Source organism: Cheilinus undulatus, linkage group 15 (assembly GCF_018320785.1).
Source record: "Cheilinus undulatus linkage group 15, ASM1832078v1, whole genome shotgun sequence".
Classification (NCBI taxonomy): domain Eukaryota; kingdom Metazoa; phylum Chordata; class Actinopteri; order Labriformes; family Labridae; genus Cheilinus; species Cheilinus undulatus.
Window position 1 is genome coordinate 33,633,097 of NC_054879.1, and position 17,976 is coordinate 33,651,072.

The window sequence follows — 17,976 nt, forward strand, 5'->3', positions numbered from 1 at the left end:
ATTAGCAGCTAACTATGCCAGCTTGTTTCCTCTTTGCAGATCAACATTGTGCTTTTATACGTGGCCTCTTCTCACGTTGGTTGAGTCAGCGGCCTACAGACCACTTTATTTCCATGTTCTATTTCAAAAGAACTGTCATACCATGCTGTTCCTACTACACGTTAACTGCTAAGCTTCTCATACTACATCCAGCAAAGTGCCGGGGGAAAGCTCTGACAGGAGGGAAGCAGCCATTTAACTAAAGCTTCTCGTTGCGGGAGGCTCCATTACAGTTTAAAAGACCATCAGACCGGGATTTCAGGTGTGTGTATAACATGATAGGTATTTAGTTTAACTGACTCATAGATCTTGTTGCAGGCTAATTTGATACATAAATTTCACTGTTTAGCCACGCGCATCTCTACTTACAACCTTGCAAAGCAGATGGTTTGGCCAGATTCCATGTCTGTCATCAGCAAATCCATCTTGCAGAGCTTCAATCTGAAACAATTGGGCCAGGTCTTACAATGGACCTGACCAATCAGCATCATTTGAGGAGAACAGGGCCATAACTATGAGAGGGGTTTAGTTGAACTGTAAGCAGGTATATACATCAGCTGCTGCTGGTGTAGCTATATTAGCTCTGATGTAGCTATAGTATGGCGGTGGCATAAGTTACCATAAGCGAGGAGTTTACATTAATATGGTGGAGAAGCAATGAAACAATAATGACTTTCTACAGCCCCTTTTCTAAAAAGTTGGGACATTGTATAAAATGTAATGTAATTTGCAACAAGTATAAACTCCATATGCAATTGAAAATAGCATTCAAACTGATACATTTTCTCACTTTTCAAAATTAAATGCGGGTTTAAAATCTGACACTAAGAACATTTTTCAACAAACGCTGGGAGAGGTTCATGTTTTTCCACTCTGTAACACTGATTGTACACCCATAACTTAGCAGTATGATATTGCTACAGAATTTGTGCTTCCCAACCTCAGCATTAAGAAAAATGGCTTCTCTCAAACAAGTTAATTGATGCCACAGATGCAGCCTCCTAGAGTTTCTATAAAGGGAAACTCTTTCTTGTAAAACCATCTCAAAAAGGGTTCAGTACTGTTAAAAAATGCAGATTCTGAACGATCTTCCATCATCCTTTTCTTGGCTTTCTCCCTTTCCTTCTTTTCCTCCTGTTGAGTGACCATATTTGGCTAAAGTTTAATACACACTAGGTTGATAGGGGAAACATCACCACAGATAGACAAGCCCTTCCACCGACATGCCTTTCCATCCTTGCCATGGAAACATGTCGAGCAACCTTAAATCAGAGTCTAGGGGCAAGCGCTGTTAAATGAGTCACTTCCAGTAAGTACTGAGTGTGCTGCTGTAGAGATGGTGTCATAATAAGAGAAAAAATCTGGATCAATGAGTTGTTCAGGGAATTTAAATTCTGCCTTCTTTTAGTCTTTCTGTTATTTGAAGACATCTGTCTTTCTTTTACAAGTTTAAAAAACTTCAAGTATCCAACAGATGCAAAAATGTAAGGATTCTCATTGATGTTTTACAATCCTGTAATCAACCATATTGCACTGTCATTCTTTTTGTTTGAGTTCACTATTTAGATTATCAACCTCAGCGTCATTTGCTGTTGCACAATACTTTCCGGGCTCTCTCTCTCCAGCCTCCCCTCCCCTTTTTTTACTCACTTGGTCACAAAACACCCTTGCTCCAGCTCTCAAAGTACACACTTAACTCAATTTTTGGTAAACAAATGTGGGATGGACCCAGGGGTCAAAGGCTGAATCCACAGGAGAAATCGCAAAGGGAGAGAACATTTTGTCAACTTCTGACATGGGGAAATAACAGTATGGGGAGTTCAGCTCACAGACATCAACAATGACCTTGTATCCTAGAAATTAATTTCATATCAGCTAAATAGAAGATGCAAAAATCTTTAAAAAGGAAATTAATTAACTTTTCTTTCAACTAGATAGATAAATGTTATTTAAATTATGACAACTCTAAAAGAACATTTCTTTAATGTTTACTTAGCGCTTCATTTGCTTTCTGCCAAAATGAATTACAATACACTGTTAGTGATTACAGTGTCAACATTTTTAGGGATTTATATCCAAGAGCAAAACAAAGATTCTTCTTGAGCGTAAACCAAAGCATCTAAATGATTACAAAACAGATTTAAATTCATACTACTTAAGTTACAGCAGTTGCTAACGCAGCTGACAGAAGTTAGTGCCACTTGCATCAGGAGCCTCTTGGCGTGGGGTTTGCACCCCCACACCTTTACACTACATCACACATAAATATCTACAAATAAAAGATTGCAACTGGTACCCATCCATGTGTGCCAGGTAGGGGTCAGCTAGGAGGATACCTGGAGAGGTGCAGCATGGACCTGTTGCAGGTCTGGACGATGGCCATCAGGAGGCCGGAGCAGTACAGGGCCAAGGCTGATGTGGTGAAGTGCCAAACCGGCATATGTTCCAATACATGACCTGACCTGAGTACTTACTTCTCAACCTGTGAATGGGTATACACAGTTGAGTCTCCTGAGTATGCCTAGAAGAAATGTGGGATGTCATAATTTATGGATGCCCTAAACAGACATGCATCCATACAGCTCATTTACTCCCTTTTGCCATCATATTCAGAAAATTTTGGTTGTTTACTCAAGATCTTGACTTATTTATTTCACTATCTTAGGATAGCAAAGCAGGTTTTCTAATGACATTGTGTTAGTTCCTTGAGATCTAAGGACTACAACCAAAATGTACATATACGGCATGCATGTCCTCCCAGGTCTTCTCTAATGACAGGCTTTATTGAGCTTTTTTTTTTCTCCTGACATTTCGATCAGTTATGTTCTTAGTCCCACACGGCAAGATTTTTCATTGAATACATTTGAGTGGTTGAAGCCTTCTGATATTTGGGTCTCAATGTCTCATTAAGGAGGTGGTGGTGGGTCCTGGGGCTATACCAGCTGAAAACCACTGACGTATATGAGCCAGATAGAGCCACTGTTTACATGACTCATCTGGCAAATTACGACACTAAGAAGCACAGTGCAGGATGTGATTTTTCATCAAAGAATTTTGGAGAATTAAAATTAGTCAGAAAAATGAAACGGTAGTTTCTTATAGCTGCTTTTACTAGTGAAAAGTAATCATGATTCATTGGAGGTTTGATGCTATCTTATTCATTATTTCACCATAACCTGCCTGCAAGAGCAGCACATGAATGAAGAAGTTCATTAACCTTAACAAAATGTTGCCAGTTAAAGTTTTCCATAACAGTGTATAAGAAACTGGTCATTAATATCATCAAAACAGTTAAAATAACACACCCTAAATTACAACCTGAGTTATTTAATGACACTGTAACATACTCTGATGTCTGCTCTACATTACAGGTGAACATCAGATACAGATGGGGCCTTCTGTTCATACTCTTTGTTTATTTTGTTTGCATTTCTGCATTTCTGATGGGGCAATGTGGAGCAGTGTAGCCAACAGGTCCAACCAGACCAACAAACAGCAAGAGGAATACTTGAGAAAATGTTGGTGGTTTTTGAGTCAAGATTGTACAAATGGGTTTGGAGCTAGCTGACCTAGGGACAGGCAACTAAAACAGAACAGCTTTACAATGTCATTTAGCAGACATGTTTATCAAAATTGGTGTAAATCTCACAGATAGCAGGTGTTCCAGGAGTTAAAAACCTTGCCTAAGGGCCTAAACTTGCTACTTATCATGCTCTGACTGGGATTTGAACCATCGATCCCTTGTATCACTGCCAGGCATGTAACCAGCTGCACTATCCAGAGCGAGCTTCTCACGTCAACCCCATGTAACAGACCCATGTGACTAAATGGCAAATAATGATTTCATCGTTAAGAGCATATGGATCTATTTTCACATACTGAACATTAATACAATTTAAGTAATACTGAAAAACACTAATCTAGTAATAATGAGTTAGAGATTGCTAGCAGTGGCAAATAAAAACACAACTTCCTTTCAACTGGCAGAAGCCTCAAATAGAGCCAACAGCCACCTTTCAGGACCAATTGGACACATACATTGGGATAAAAGGAAAAGGCAAAATACAGTTTAGTTTTATTCAAACATGATATCTAGAATAATAGGTTGTATGAAAGGAGATCTGATATCATCAGAAACAGAGCTCCTACCATTTCTGGTCAATCAGTCCCATTCATTTTGCAAGAACTTTTGGTATGATAGGAATGCCTCACCAATACTCTGACATGTTCCTTTCTGTAAAAGTCTAATTAAAAGACTTAGTCCATGTTTGACTCGCCTACAGTTTGGCTGCCATTCATGCCTTTAACCACTGTTTATTATCAAACTCTCCCAACAGTGGCCAGTAAGGCTGTTTGAATATGGCAAAAAACATAATCAGGATTATTACCTCCGCCAAGGAGGTTATGTGATCGGCAGGGTTTGTTTGTTAGTTTGCTAGTTTGTTTGTTAGCAACATAACTCAAAACGTTATGGAAGGATTTTGATGAACTTTTCAGAAAATGTCAAAAATGGCAGAAGGAAGAACTGGTTAGATTTTTGGAGTGATCCGGATCACCGTTTGGATCCAGGAATTTTTTAAGGGATTCTTCACTATTGGGAGATAGGGCTAATGGCAGAGGTCTGCACTCTCCGATTGCTTTTCTAGTTTTCATTGGTTTTGAGATCACTGTTATCTAACATAATATATACAATAACAATGAAGAAACAGAATAATTACTTTTAATAGCTAAAATATTACAACACTAAAACATTTACCACATTACAAAACCTATGAGCAAAATAAGCATAAAATGGCTATGCTATAGTAGAGCTGGACAATTAATCGAAAAATTACCGAAACCAAAATTTAGAGCCTCTAACTGACATAAACCTGCCATGTCAATTATTTCAATTTTTTCCTCTTTTCTTGGAAAATTTTTTTTAAAAGAAACATTTCATTTCAAATGATGTGTGTTTTGATTTTAAATGTTTCAATGAATAACCAGAAAATGTTAATCTTTTCAGTTGTTTGTTCTGAAATTAAACAAATATTTACAGAACAAACAGAGTAGGAGATTGGGGTTGGAATAATTGTTCATTACTCATAATCGAAGTAAAAAGTTCAATTAATTGTGATTTTTATTTTTGCCATAATCGCCCAGCCCTATGCTATAGTAACTGTATCAGGATTATGTTGTAAGTAAGCAGGAAGCACTGGCTCTTCTTTGAAACACAATATTTTTTTTACATTATTTGAAATTTCAGTCACTTAAGTTGTGACGTTTGGTTTCCAAATGCTACTGTCATGCATTTGGAAACCAGGGTCTAATTATATGTTCAAATTATGACACACAAATGCGTACATGACAAAGAAGAGCAAAATTACTGCAGATGTTAAAAACATTTGACCCTCTTTATTCATGATCATTTGTCCTGCTGTTTTTTCAGCTTTTGTTTACAGGTACAACAATAAATACACAAAGTCATACATCTATTTGGGTGCTGTCACTCTCACACAGTGCAGAAGCATGTGTGTGCTGCATGTCATTGTAAATAATGTTTAGGATCTTCGCGTGTTGGCAGTTTCCTGTTGCAGAAAATCTGGGTTTCCCACGGCACAATCTCTAAGTACAGAGGCCACACAATATCCCACAATGCACTTTGAGCATACCAAACCGCTTTAATCTGCCTCTCTGGCTTTGGCTTACAACTAAGGGACTCAAATGATTCCAGCCTCATAGTGCACTGCAGTCTATCTGCAATCAATGACGATACACTCCATAACACCCACCTGGATCAATGCTACAGCAGTCAGTCAATATGGCAGCAGTTAACCCAGCTGATTAGGGGTAATACAGGGAATTTCACATCACCCTGAGTAAGACAGTGAGCGTTCATCTAGTAGGATCGCACAGCCAACTTCTTCCTGAATGATTCCATCTGTCAACACATGCCCAATTTGTGTGTTGTGATCTGTGGCAGACAGATGATGCCTTTAGTGGGGGAATCCGGCCGCGCAATTAAATGTGCCGGCCAGAGTGCTGTTGATGGACAGATAGGGTCTATCCGTTGGTGATTGGCTTTTTAATTGAGTCCCCCCACCTGCACTGATCGGTATCATAAACCCTTAGACCGTGTCTGGGGGAGATGGGTTGTCGGCCATCGAAGGGATCAAAGTGACAGGGGTGTGATGCATTCAGGACTGAAAACAGCTAGGCTGTACAATATTCACCAATTTTTTACCTTGTTCGACTGTATGTATATCACCAACAAGCATACAGTTTAAGCAACATGAGCGAACTTACAAAATGTATTTTACGTTCTCAAGCTAAAGCACCTGGTGGTGAGACAGAGACAACTGATACTGCTGTTCCCTTTCCAAAACCTGTGAAAGCCTATTGCAATTTTCACACATGTACATCTGATCATTTATACTTTTCAGACAGACAACATTAATACTAATGCACTCTGGATGTAATTTTACACGTTTGGGAAGGGCAGGGCCTTTCAGGTGACTGGGCAAATGTTTTATCACATTCAATATGGGCCAATCAGAGTGACGAGACAGAATGAGGTAGTAGGCGGACAACTCCAGCAGTAACCTGAGGTCGACAGTCAGGTGGTGTTGTTGTTTACGAATGCTGGAGCTTTTTGGTGGATAAAACTCACGCCAGGGTCAGTTGTGAGGCCTATTTTTCTAGACCTGGCCCAATTGTTTCAGATTGTAGCGCCCCCTGTGGACAAAGCACCACGTCTCATCTCTTCACTGAGTTTGTTCTGTATATGTAACAGTAATATGTTGTGATGAAAAATCTCTTCACATTTTAATCCATTAACTGTCTCCCTTATAAAGAATACTAGGAAAAGTTATTTTAAAAAAGGCTGTTTCCTTAGTATGACTGTCTGACATCTACCCCAGGGCAGCAGTTACAAGCCTTAAAAATTTCAACATAGAAAGAGTCAATCATGACGCTGTGAGTCTGGTTTGCTTTTGTAGGTCATAAAGACACATCAGTATTAATATCAGTCTGTTTCATAACTGGATGAATACTCCTCACAGGGGCTTTAATCAAATGATCATGAAGACATAACTCACCAAAAAGCAGTGTGGAAATCGCTGTGAAAAGATCCAAACATTTGTCTAAAGACTGGCCTTAACTCCTTCGCTTTTCAGAAGCATACCAGTCCTGCTTCTTTGACTTGATTAAAGTTATTACATCTTGAATGCCTGAACTTAGCTTGTATTAAGACTGTCTTTAGCTTTCTGGGAAAGTGCAGTTTGTTGCTGGTTGAAAGTGCACTGTAAAAAAGTCAAATCTGACAAGTGTATGTAATTTCTTGTTACGTATCTCAGTACGCTTAATTTAAGACTCATTAACCCAGTAAATCCACATAAACATTTCATTTAAAAAAGAAAACAATAAGAATGAGGTGTGAAAGAGTGAAATGATGTGCTAATTAACTCAGACACTTCATTTCAAGACAATCAGTTACATTATGATTACCCAACTGGAGCAATTCAAGCCTTATTTTTTGCTTTATATATATATTGAAAAATAATCCACCGCAACTGGACAGGTGAATAAAGTTTAGAATAAAGGCTCATTTATGCTCTATGCAGGTATGGAAATAGATCCATGGGTTTTAATATAACCATCACTGACCTCGTACTTACGAGCTTACAAGGAGACACTGAAAAATGTATCCACTAGAGGTCGCCGTCTCTCAAGAAGCTATGCAACTACTTTGTTGCGGCTCTGTCTGTCCAATACACTGTAGAAAGAACGGTCCGTGCTCTGCCCAGCTGTTCTGTTGTAGATGTGCGTCTCAGTGCCCAAGAGAGCCAACATCATTGATATGTTTCACTCAGTATTCAGCAATATTTCCTCAGAAAGTTTGAGTCAGTTCTGCCTTTTTTCAACTGATTCTTCTTGGTTGTTTTTTGCTACTCTTGGCCGAAGTGTTGGTTACTCGGTAAAGCGTATGCCATAGTAGGAAAAGTAAAAGTAGAAAAAAACTACAAAGCTGTAGGGTTTTCCATATTAGCGTACTGGCGTACAACCAATTAGCTGCTTGCTAACTTTGGGGCAAGATCAACTGGAAAAAGGTCTTGTAGCAACTATCTGAAAGGGGGTATACCTACAACAGTGGAGTGAGGGGTAGTCCAGGCCAAATATCACCAAGGATTACAATCATGCTGTGTGCATGAGGCCACTAGCTATACAAATGAATGGAATGGATTAGCAAAGAGCTAAGAGGCTAGTGGCGCATCTTTAACAGCTTTTCTCCCACATTTTGTCATAGCCATGCTTTCAAAGGACACAGTGACAAACTATTTACCAAATAAAACTAGCGAGGTAGTGGTTAAATTGAAATGACAACTCAATTTAAGACAAGTAACAAGGCTGTTGTGATGTGCCGTTCACAGCCGAGTTGGTACTAAGAGCTGGTTCCTTTTGTGAATGAAAGCAGCGCATCTATAACAGCTTTTCTCCCTCATTTTCTTAAAACCATGCATTCAAAGTAACTGCTGGTGCACCACTTAAATCTAGTGGGTACTGGTTAAATTGAAAAAATTCAATTCAATATGAGAACTAACAAGGACATTGTGATGGGTTGTTCACAGATGAGTTGGTTCGAAGAGCTGGCTCCTTTTCTGAGTGATAGAAGCCAGCTCTCATTTGAAAGATTGATTTCTCTTTTTTCCCAAAGACTTTAAAAAGGCAAAATGGTACCAAATCAAGAACCGTTCAGGAGCCAAAAGATTAGATCTTTTTACTGATCTGAACCAAATAGTCCAATCTCTAAAATACAGGCGTACTCGCCATCTCCCCAACTGAGGCTGGAAAGACATTATCAAAGCTATGCTTTTGTTCACAAGCAGAATCACATCAGTAGACGACAGGTCGATCATGAATGCAGTCAATACTCTTTGCATCTAAACAACCAATCCAGTCTGGATGAGGGTATCCTAGACCAGCGGTTCTCAAGTGGTTGAGTCACGGGAACGACTATCAACTCCTCAAGGAGAATCGCGACCCAAATTTTGGAGATCTTTTTGGTCAATCAGATGTGTTTAATAAAAAATAGTGGAACTTGGGCCCAACACAGTACACAAGGTGTAACAAAACAATGAAAGAGGACCAAAAAAGTATGCTTTATAGAGTCTCCTAGACAATTTGGTGCAAATTTTTTCCCAGGCACACATCCAGAACCCACTGAAAAGGGCTTCAAGACCCACTTTTGGGTCCCAACCCACCAGTTAAGAACCACTGTCCTAGACCATCGGTTCCAACCCTGGGGTCCAGGTCAGGACACCCCCAGGGTGGGCGCCAAAGATCTTAGGGAGGGTGCAAGGTTTTGTCTGCTCTGAGGCTGCCAAAATTAGATTTACAAATATTGACTAAAACCATGATAAAGCAGTTAATATTAGTTTATACAAAGGTCTTTTGATAAGAAAAGCATATATAGACCTTTTTTTTAGGGTTTTATCAGTGAAACAATTAAGCTCCGCTTTTCTTAGATACATGTAGAGAGGGGCTACAAAGAAAAATGGTTGGGAAACACTGTCCTAGACCATCTCCAAAGGCAGTTGGAGCTATTTGATATTAAACTGTTGTCAGCACACGTTAAGATGTATCCATACAAAGCATTATGGATAAGTAGAGATGCACCATGGTGAAAATCATGGTGGATACTAATATTATATTGTTATATAATATCATGTTGACAGCAAATGTGGAGTAGTTAAAAATGCTTACATCTGATTTTGTTTTAGCCACGCTTTTGTTTAAAGTCTTTATGTCTTGTGTAATTTAATTTCAGTTGGTGGTGCATTCCACATTTGAGAGCCTTTTATAGAAAAAGCTGACTGCCCTAGGGAGGTTTCACGACGTGCAATTACCACTAGCTGTCCCCCTGGTTTGACTCACTGATATGCAAGGTACCAACACATAATTGATTGGACACATCAGATGGAAATTGGTGACTGATATCTGTTCATTTCACATTATTTGGCAGATTTCCTTGTTTCCAAACCAGGCCAATACCAGTCGATACTGATGTTTAATGGATGCATTTGTGCATCCCTAAGAATTACCACTGGGTATCAGATATTAGATTTGAGCCCCATCAAGCTCTGACAAAACTCACTGCAGTCGTGCTTTGAGAGCATAAAGACTGTTTCTTTAAATATACTTTAAATGAGGAAGTATCATAGTATGTATTATGACTGAGCTGACTTCAAGCCATCAGTTAACAGTAAGTGACGCTTCACAGCAGAAAAGAACTGTATTGTTGCAAAGCTGCTCTTTAGAACTCTGATATTTGCACTCTCCAAACTCAAACTTTCACTGGCACAGTTGGCAATGCCAGTCAGTATTTGCAAGTAGCAAATTTCAGAGTTCAAAAGCAATTCTTCATGAAAAGTGCAGCTCCAGATTCCTCTCTCAATGTGCGGTAATATCATTCTGCTAATTCATGCAGAAGGCGCCTTTGTAAATGGATTTAAGTGAGAGTTTAAACGGGCGCTAATCTCACCCGCTGAACATCCGAGAGCTGCAGGGGGTCTCATGTACACACACATAACCCAACCCCCTTCCTCCTCCTTTATTTTTTTTTACTTGTAGATGAGACCCCCACTTAAAAACACTCACACAAACACACACCCTGCAGCCGCCTCAGAGTTACAGGCGAGGCAGGGCCCCTCCACAACGCGGGGGTAAAGTCACAGAGGTCAGTGCTCAGTTTCCACATCAAACCCAGGAGCAGAGGCCAGAGTCTCATCTCCCCCCCACCCTCCCACTTCCACTCCCTCCTCTTCGCCAATACTCTCCCCCCTCCTCCTCCTCCCCCCTTTGCTGGATGTACAAATGCCTTTGCTGTCAGCTCTGCCCGGGTCCCCTGTAATTGAAAATAACAGCCAAGGGCCAGCCCCCGGCCACTCTCCCCAACCTGGTGGCTCTCTGCCTCACTGACAGCCACCCATCAATACCAATGACTATTACCCTGCAAGTGAGAGCGCTGCCGATGACATCCAAGACACCACCCCTGCAACACTCCCACACTCCCACACCTCCCCCCCAGTGTCCTTCCTCCGCTACCCGAGCCTCCTAATGTTTAACCCGTTACTAACAGCCTCTCTGAGCTGCTACAGTAGGCAAACAAGCCCGTCTAACACACCACAATTTCTTCACACAAATGCACACCCACACAAACACATTCACACAACTCTTAAGCCATGCATGAAACTCTGACACACTGCAAACTTTTTTTCCACAGTGAGAGAGTTTGCTGCAGCTGCACTTCACACTCTTTAATCCCCTCACAAACATTTCTTCTTCTACAAATTCTGCTAAAGTTTAGAAGTTTGGTTTCACAGCTGTAAAGTGAGGATGCTGGTACAGTCACTTTTTATGACAGCTTATGAATCTGCATTAGGGAGAAGGTGTCTTATGTCCAGCCGGCACCATGCAGGGTCTCCTGTTTCCCCCCCTCTCACATAGCACACGCTGACAAGACACCAAACACAATGCCATAGGTGATCAGAGCTGTCATCTGCCTTGACAGAGAAATGACAGCTGAACGAGACGTACTGAAAGCAAGCACAAAGAGCCAGCAACGTGACAAATGAAGCACAGACAGCAGCGAGCCAGCACAGAAACAGGACGGACTCACACACATAATAAAATAAATAAAAGCACAGACCTTGTCAGAAGCTGCAGAGCCGTGGAGACCAGGAGACTGTTTTCCTCTCTGTCTCCTCTCCCTCTCCCTCTCCTCTCACTCTGCCTCTATGTGTGTTTATGTATGTGTGCTGCGAGTGTATGTGAGTGCTCCCTCCCCTTCTGCCTCTCAGCTGCTCGGCTCAGGCAGTTCTCAGGAAATGAATGGGAGCGCACAGAGAACTGTTGTACTTGCAAATGACTTACCCCGAGTCACATGATCCGCTAAATGTAGGGTGGGCCGGTGGGTGGAGGCTTCATAAGCAAAAGGGAAGACAATATACTCTAAGCTTTAACAGCATGCATCGAATTACACGGGGCCCCTCCGGGGAGGTTTCCGACGCGTCCGCTCTCAGTCAGCCCGCTCTGCCTCTCTCCCCCTCCCGCAGAGAGTAGAGAGGGACCCGGGCTGGGGGTGAGCACCGGAGCACCTCCCCGTTTAAAGGGGACGGAGAGGAAGGTGTGCACGAAGGAGGGGAAACAGTTCATTATTTCACCTCTCTTCATTTACAACCGCTTTAAAATACATTTTAATCACACAAGGAAGCCATTCACCGTTAATGAGGAAGTTTCTCGTTACGGTTTTGTCTAGCAAGTTATTTATTATTATTAATTTTTTTTAACTAAACGTTTTCTAGGGTGGCCCTGAAGTACGACTGTACAAATAGTTCATGATTGCATAAAACATTTCACTGGACGCACAAAAAATAAGATTATAAATAAATAAATAAATTCATAAATAAATAAATAGCTAAATTAACAAAAATCACTAAATGCAAAATTTATTTTATGAAACACAAAAAAGCATTCCACTCAAGCCTGTGCAATCATATTTTATCTCATTTATATAAAAAGTACCGTTGGATAGAAAATAAATGAATGAATGAATAAACAAATGAATAGATAAATAAAAAAAACTGAATGCAAAATACATTTCATGAAACAAAAAAAAGCATTTCATTCAAACCTGTTAAAAAATGTTTTATCTCACTTATTTAAAAAGTACCTATGGATAAAAAAATACATAAATGCAAAATATAGGCTATGTCATGAAACACAGACCTGTGCATTTTTTAAGTTTAAAAAGTACTGTTGGCAAAATTAAAAAAAATTAATAACCAAATAAATAAATAATTGTTTAAAAACAAAACAAAACAAACAAAAAACATATCAGCTCTATACCACTGTTGTCACACACCACTACTGTCAGGATGTAAACACAAACAAAAACTTTCAAAATAAAATCAGATTAAACTTCCAGTTAAAGTAAGGATTGGGATTCGGACACCAACACTTAAAAGTTTGAAACCTGACCTGCAAAACCCAATTACAAAAAGTTTAAATAAGCTGACCTAACATTTTGCTCACAGAAAAATTAGCTTAGCCTCTAAGAAAACACTCTACCGCTGCAAACATAGCAAAAGCTAACAAAGCTATATAAGCTTATGCAGCTAAAGCTACATAGCCTATGTTACCTACATAGTTTATGTAGCGACATTGAGCTCAAGCAACATTGCTTAAGCTACCATTGCTAAGTTGGCTTACATAGTAATGCTTACCTCACAGCTAGCGTAGCTACATTAGCTTGGCTAAAGCTAATGGAGCCATTGTTCGTGTAATTACACTTCTGTCCTGTGCATCTCACAGTGGGGTTTGCAACGGAGGGCATCTGAGAGCTGCTTGTCAGAGTCTTCTTGCAACCATTTATGTGGCATACTGTATATCAAGGGGTAACAATTTACAGTTTGGAAACATGAAGTGTTGCTGCCCATTATCTGCAGTGCAGATGTTAAAGATATCAGACCACTCACTGTCATAAGATCTATAAAGGTCTGAGTTCTCCTTTTCAATATTTAAGAAGATGCTGCATAAAAAACAAGTCACACATAACATTCACTCGCAATCCCCAGGGCTAAACTCCTGCTGAAGTGTAAAACATAATATGTCATGTTTACACATTTTATCAGTGTGACAATCTACTGAGTGCTTCAGCAATTTACTGCCCTCACTCTTATTTCTGTGTCTCTTTGCCTCTTGTCGTCTCTGTCTCTTGACTGATACGGATTATTATTTTGACTTTGCAAAGATTATGCCGACTACCAGATACGTGCCCCTGTTGCTATAACTTCAGGGCTGCTGGGATGAAAGTTAGGGGTGCTTCAGTCAGTCTAATGAGCCAGATTCAGTGTTATCAGGAGATCTCAAGAAATCGACTTGTTATCAAGGGAGAACCAGTGTTGTTTATTCAAGATCATGACATATAAAGGTTAAGATCTCAAGTAAACAGAAAGTATTAAAATAAAATACATGGTTGCATTTCTGCCTTAGGGCTTCTGAACAAAACATTGAGAGTTTATTATTCATTTACATGTTAGAAAAACTGAATCTGTGGTATTTTTTAGAAGATAGGCTACAGTCTAAAGATGTTATTTTGAGTTCAAAATAGGCTTTTAGGGATTCTATAGACTGTTTTTTTTTTTTTCAACCAAAACCAAATTAATAAACTGGAACAAAACCCTTACGTCATGACAATGGATATCATCAATATCTGCATCCCTTTTAGAGTTCAGTTATTTGAGTTTGTATGAAAGGCTTTTTAAAAGTAGATTAAATGACATCTTATAATTCTGTCTCTTGGTTGCTGGTTAAACTCAGTTGTAGTGCAGGTGTCCATACACAGATGCTACAGGCCTTGGTGCAGAGGTTGCAGGTTGAAATCCTGATCTTTTGCTTCCAAATTTGTGGCAACAGTTTCGGGCCCATTTCTATTCCAACGTGACTGTGCCCCAGTGCAAAAAGCAAGGACGATACAGACATGGTTTGATGAGCTCAGTGTGGAAGAACTTGACTGGCCCACACAGAGCCCTGATCTCAACCCCACTGAAGTTGGAATTTTCTTTTGGAATTTGGGATTCCAACAGAAACATTCTAAAATAATGCAGAAAGCCTTCCAAGAAGAGTGGAGGCTGTTTTAGCTGCATGGGGGCTGACCTCGCTAAGCTGCTCCCTCTGTAAGCTGCTTTTGAGACCCTCCTCCACCCCAGCTCCTCCTTTATTCTGCACCAATAAGAGAATAAGATTACGGAGCATGCACATAAAGCTTTTGTGCCCTGTACCCACAACCCTGTGTCCGCCACTGTTGTTTTGGCTGGACCCACGCATGCAGCTAAAGTGGGATATGCTACGTATGACATAATCGTTTCAAGAAAGATGCGGCTGGCTGTCCACACAGAGACGAAGCAGTAGGCATATACAGACCCGCTTTAAAAAAGTAGCGTATACAGCCTCCAAAATGTCGTTTCTGTGTGGATGAGATGCCGATACAACAAAAAACTTTTGCGCATACTCCTGAATTTGTCTCCGTGTGGACGGGGCCTTAATCAATGTCATGCTGTTACCACTGATGCATGCTTTGCTCTGAGTGTTTGCTGTTTCTTCCCCTGCCTTAGGCATTCCTTGTAGGCACAGGAAAGGCAGGAATTTTTGCTGTTCCTCCTAGATGCATTCCATGTAGGCTCGTGGAAGGACAGGAGGATACCCAATCACCACAAGGTACCAGAGCATTTAAAGTAACTTCAGGCCTTTAGCTTTAACCAAAAACTGTTGGAAAAAAAAAGAAAGAAATGTCCAAATTGCAAGCTGTAACCTCGAGTTAAATTGTTTGGTGATTAGAAACAAGAAATTACCCAACTGGGTGTCTCAAAAAGCATGTTGATATAGTTTTAAATAAACCATATCAAGGTTTAAGAGGCTAGTCTATAATGTTACAAAACACAAAGTTGAACTTAAAATATTTGTATTTTCTGCTTGAAATATGACTAAAAATGACCTGATCTTAAAAGTTATCACGGAAAAATTTTCTGTTCAATATCCAACCAATCGGTTGACTTATCAGGGTAAACTGAACTGCCTGAATTCTATGCAGATATTTGTTTTTGTAAATCATACACCTTCTATTTCACTCCTCTCAGCTGGATTTCAGTTCCAGCAAAAAGCCTCTTTTCCACCTGCTGTTTAAGTGAGCAACCTTGAATACCACGCTGGAGCGTTTCCCCGTAATGACTGCTTTTAAATCCTCTTCTGTACAGAGCTGGAGCCGCTGCACCCATGTCAGCGTTCATGAAAAGGTACCTCTGTGTGCTGCGATGGGGAGGCTGATGCTGATGCCGCCGAGTCCCCTGGGAGCTCTAATTAAGGTAAAGGAAGCAGGACTCATCTGCATGGCTGATAGAGCTCACTGCACCCTTTATCATCATGGAGCTACATGGAGAGGCCTGACTGAGAGAAACAGAGATGATAGAGGAGAAAAAATGGTATTTACAGTGGAAGGGTGAACCTGGTCCAAGTGTTCCCCACTTAATATTCATTCTGTTTCACCTCAGATACTGTATGTCTTCTGTTTGCAGTGAATGGAGGATGAAATGGTTGGGTGGAGACGAGGGAGGATGGAACCAAAGGGATAGAGATTAATAAGGTTGGATTGGCTGGATAAAGGGATGGCTTGGTGAGTGTGTGCGAGTGAATTTAGAAGTGTACTTTGTGGTTGCTTGAATGGGAGGGACTCTGAATGTCCAATGGGAGGTGAGGCTGGTTGGATGAATGGATGGAAAGAATAATGGACATGGCAGTCATGTAAATTCTAATGGGAAATAATTGCACCCTTGGTTTTGGAAGGGTTATATCTTCCTCTACATGCATTTTTAACCATTTTGATTAAGATTTTTACAAGTATATCTTCAGTTTTACGATATGAAATGACATTAAAAATCATTATTCAGTGATTTTTAGTGTAAAAATATCATTCTTAAGCAGAGTCAAGCGGAACTGAGCATTTTGCATCACTTCCCCCCCTTCTGTTATTGAATGGGGTGAAATAAGGCTGTGTTACTATCGTCAGAGAACCTCCAAAATAAGCCTTTTTTGTGTGTGGTTTCCATGACACCTACTACAATACCCCTAAGCACAGCCACCTACCAACCAAACACACCATAAGAACAGCTCTCAGGCTGGAAAAAACAAACAGAACTGGGCTTGAGCAACATTTAACTGCTGCTGAATATTCACACTGGAATAAAAGCACAAAAACAAGCTCTGTGAATGATGAGGATGCCTTTTTTATAAGTCAAAGGTGTCTGAAATATTAAAAAATTGGTTTTGAAGGGACTCTATTTTGGGATAGCTCTGTATAAAGACAAAATTAGGCCCAGAAAATTCCCACATCCTGATAACCACCTACAAAATGTACATATAATATGCTAAAACCTTCTGATCTTTCATATTCTAAATGCATTTTTAATGTGTATCAATAGGTTTAAACATCTAAAATATTCAACATGAACAAATATACTACCTTGCATTATTGCCTTTGCAACATTATAGCTATGTTAAACCAATAATTATGCGTCCACTTCTTTTAATTAAAGTCCAAAACACTGATACTGTAAAATATCATCGTCCTGACATGTGATTCAGTTATCAAATTGCTGTGCCAAATATTGATACTGCACAAATTCCCTTGTAATTTAAATGACACCTATGGGATGAAATAGGATAAAAGAAGAAAACAACTAACAACAACAAACAAACTAGAAGGTGAACTGACACTAAACTGTAATGAATAAATCCTGTAGTCCTGCACTTTACCTTTGAGCGGCATTTTATATTCTCTTATTGTGTAAATGTGGTGATGCATCATTAAAGGGGACATATTGTGCAAAATACACTTTTTCAGGCTTTTCTAACAAAACTATGTGTCCCTGACCTGTCCACAACCCCCCCAAGAATCAGAACCCCCCCCCCCTTCATTTTTCAGAAAATGTGTGCTTGAAACAAGCCGTTCTCATATTTTCCCCTCATGATATCATGTAGGGGGTTAGCACCACCCCCAGGTTTGGTTGGCCATCCCTGCTTGAAATAAAGTTCCACCCTCCTCCTCTGAGAGGATCAGGAGCGCCACATCCATGAAGCCACATCCATTTCCTGAGAGGGCGGAGCAGGTCAAGGGCGGAGTCAGACAGCTCATTAACTTTTAAAGTCACAGAAGCAGCTTGTTCTGAGCAGGGCTAAAACAGAGGAGTTTATTAGACATGCACAAATCCAATACTGGAGTGTTTTTTCAGCAGCAAATGTCACAGGCATGTTTTGGGGACCTCTGAGACCAATATAAACTTGTCTCAAAGGGGTAAAATATGTCACATTTAAATGATTGCCTTGTAGTATATCAACTATTGCATT

At 40.1% G+C, this 17,976-nt stretch overlaps 1 protein-coding gene across 1 annotated transcript in view; it reads right to left on the reverse strand.

The window, feature by feature from the left end:
- Positions 1-12,044, reverse strand: part of klf12b (Kruppel-like factor 12b) — an 85,628-nt gene extending 73,584 nt beyond the window's left edge. The window contains 2 exon segments of the mRNA XM_041806878.1: positions 11,950-12,013; positions 12,015-12,044. Of these exon segments, the coding sequence (XP_041662812.1) occupies positions 11,950-12,013; positions 12,015-12,044 (94 nt within the window).
- Between the last annotated feature and the right edge of the window lie 5,932 nt (positions 12,045-17,976).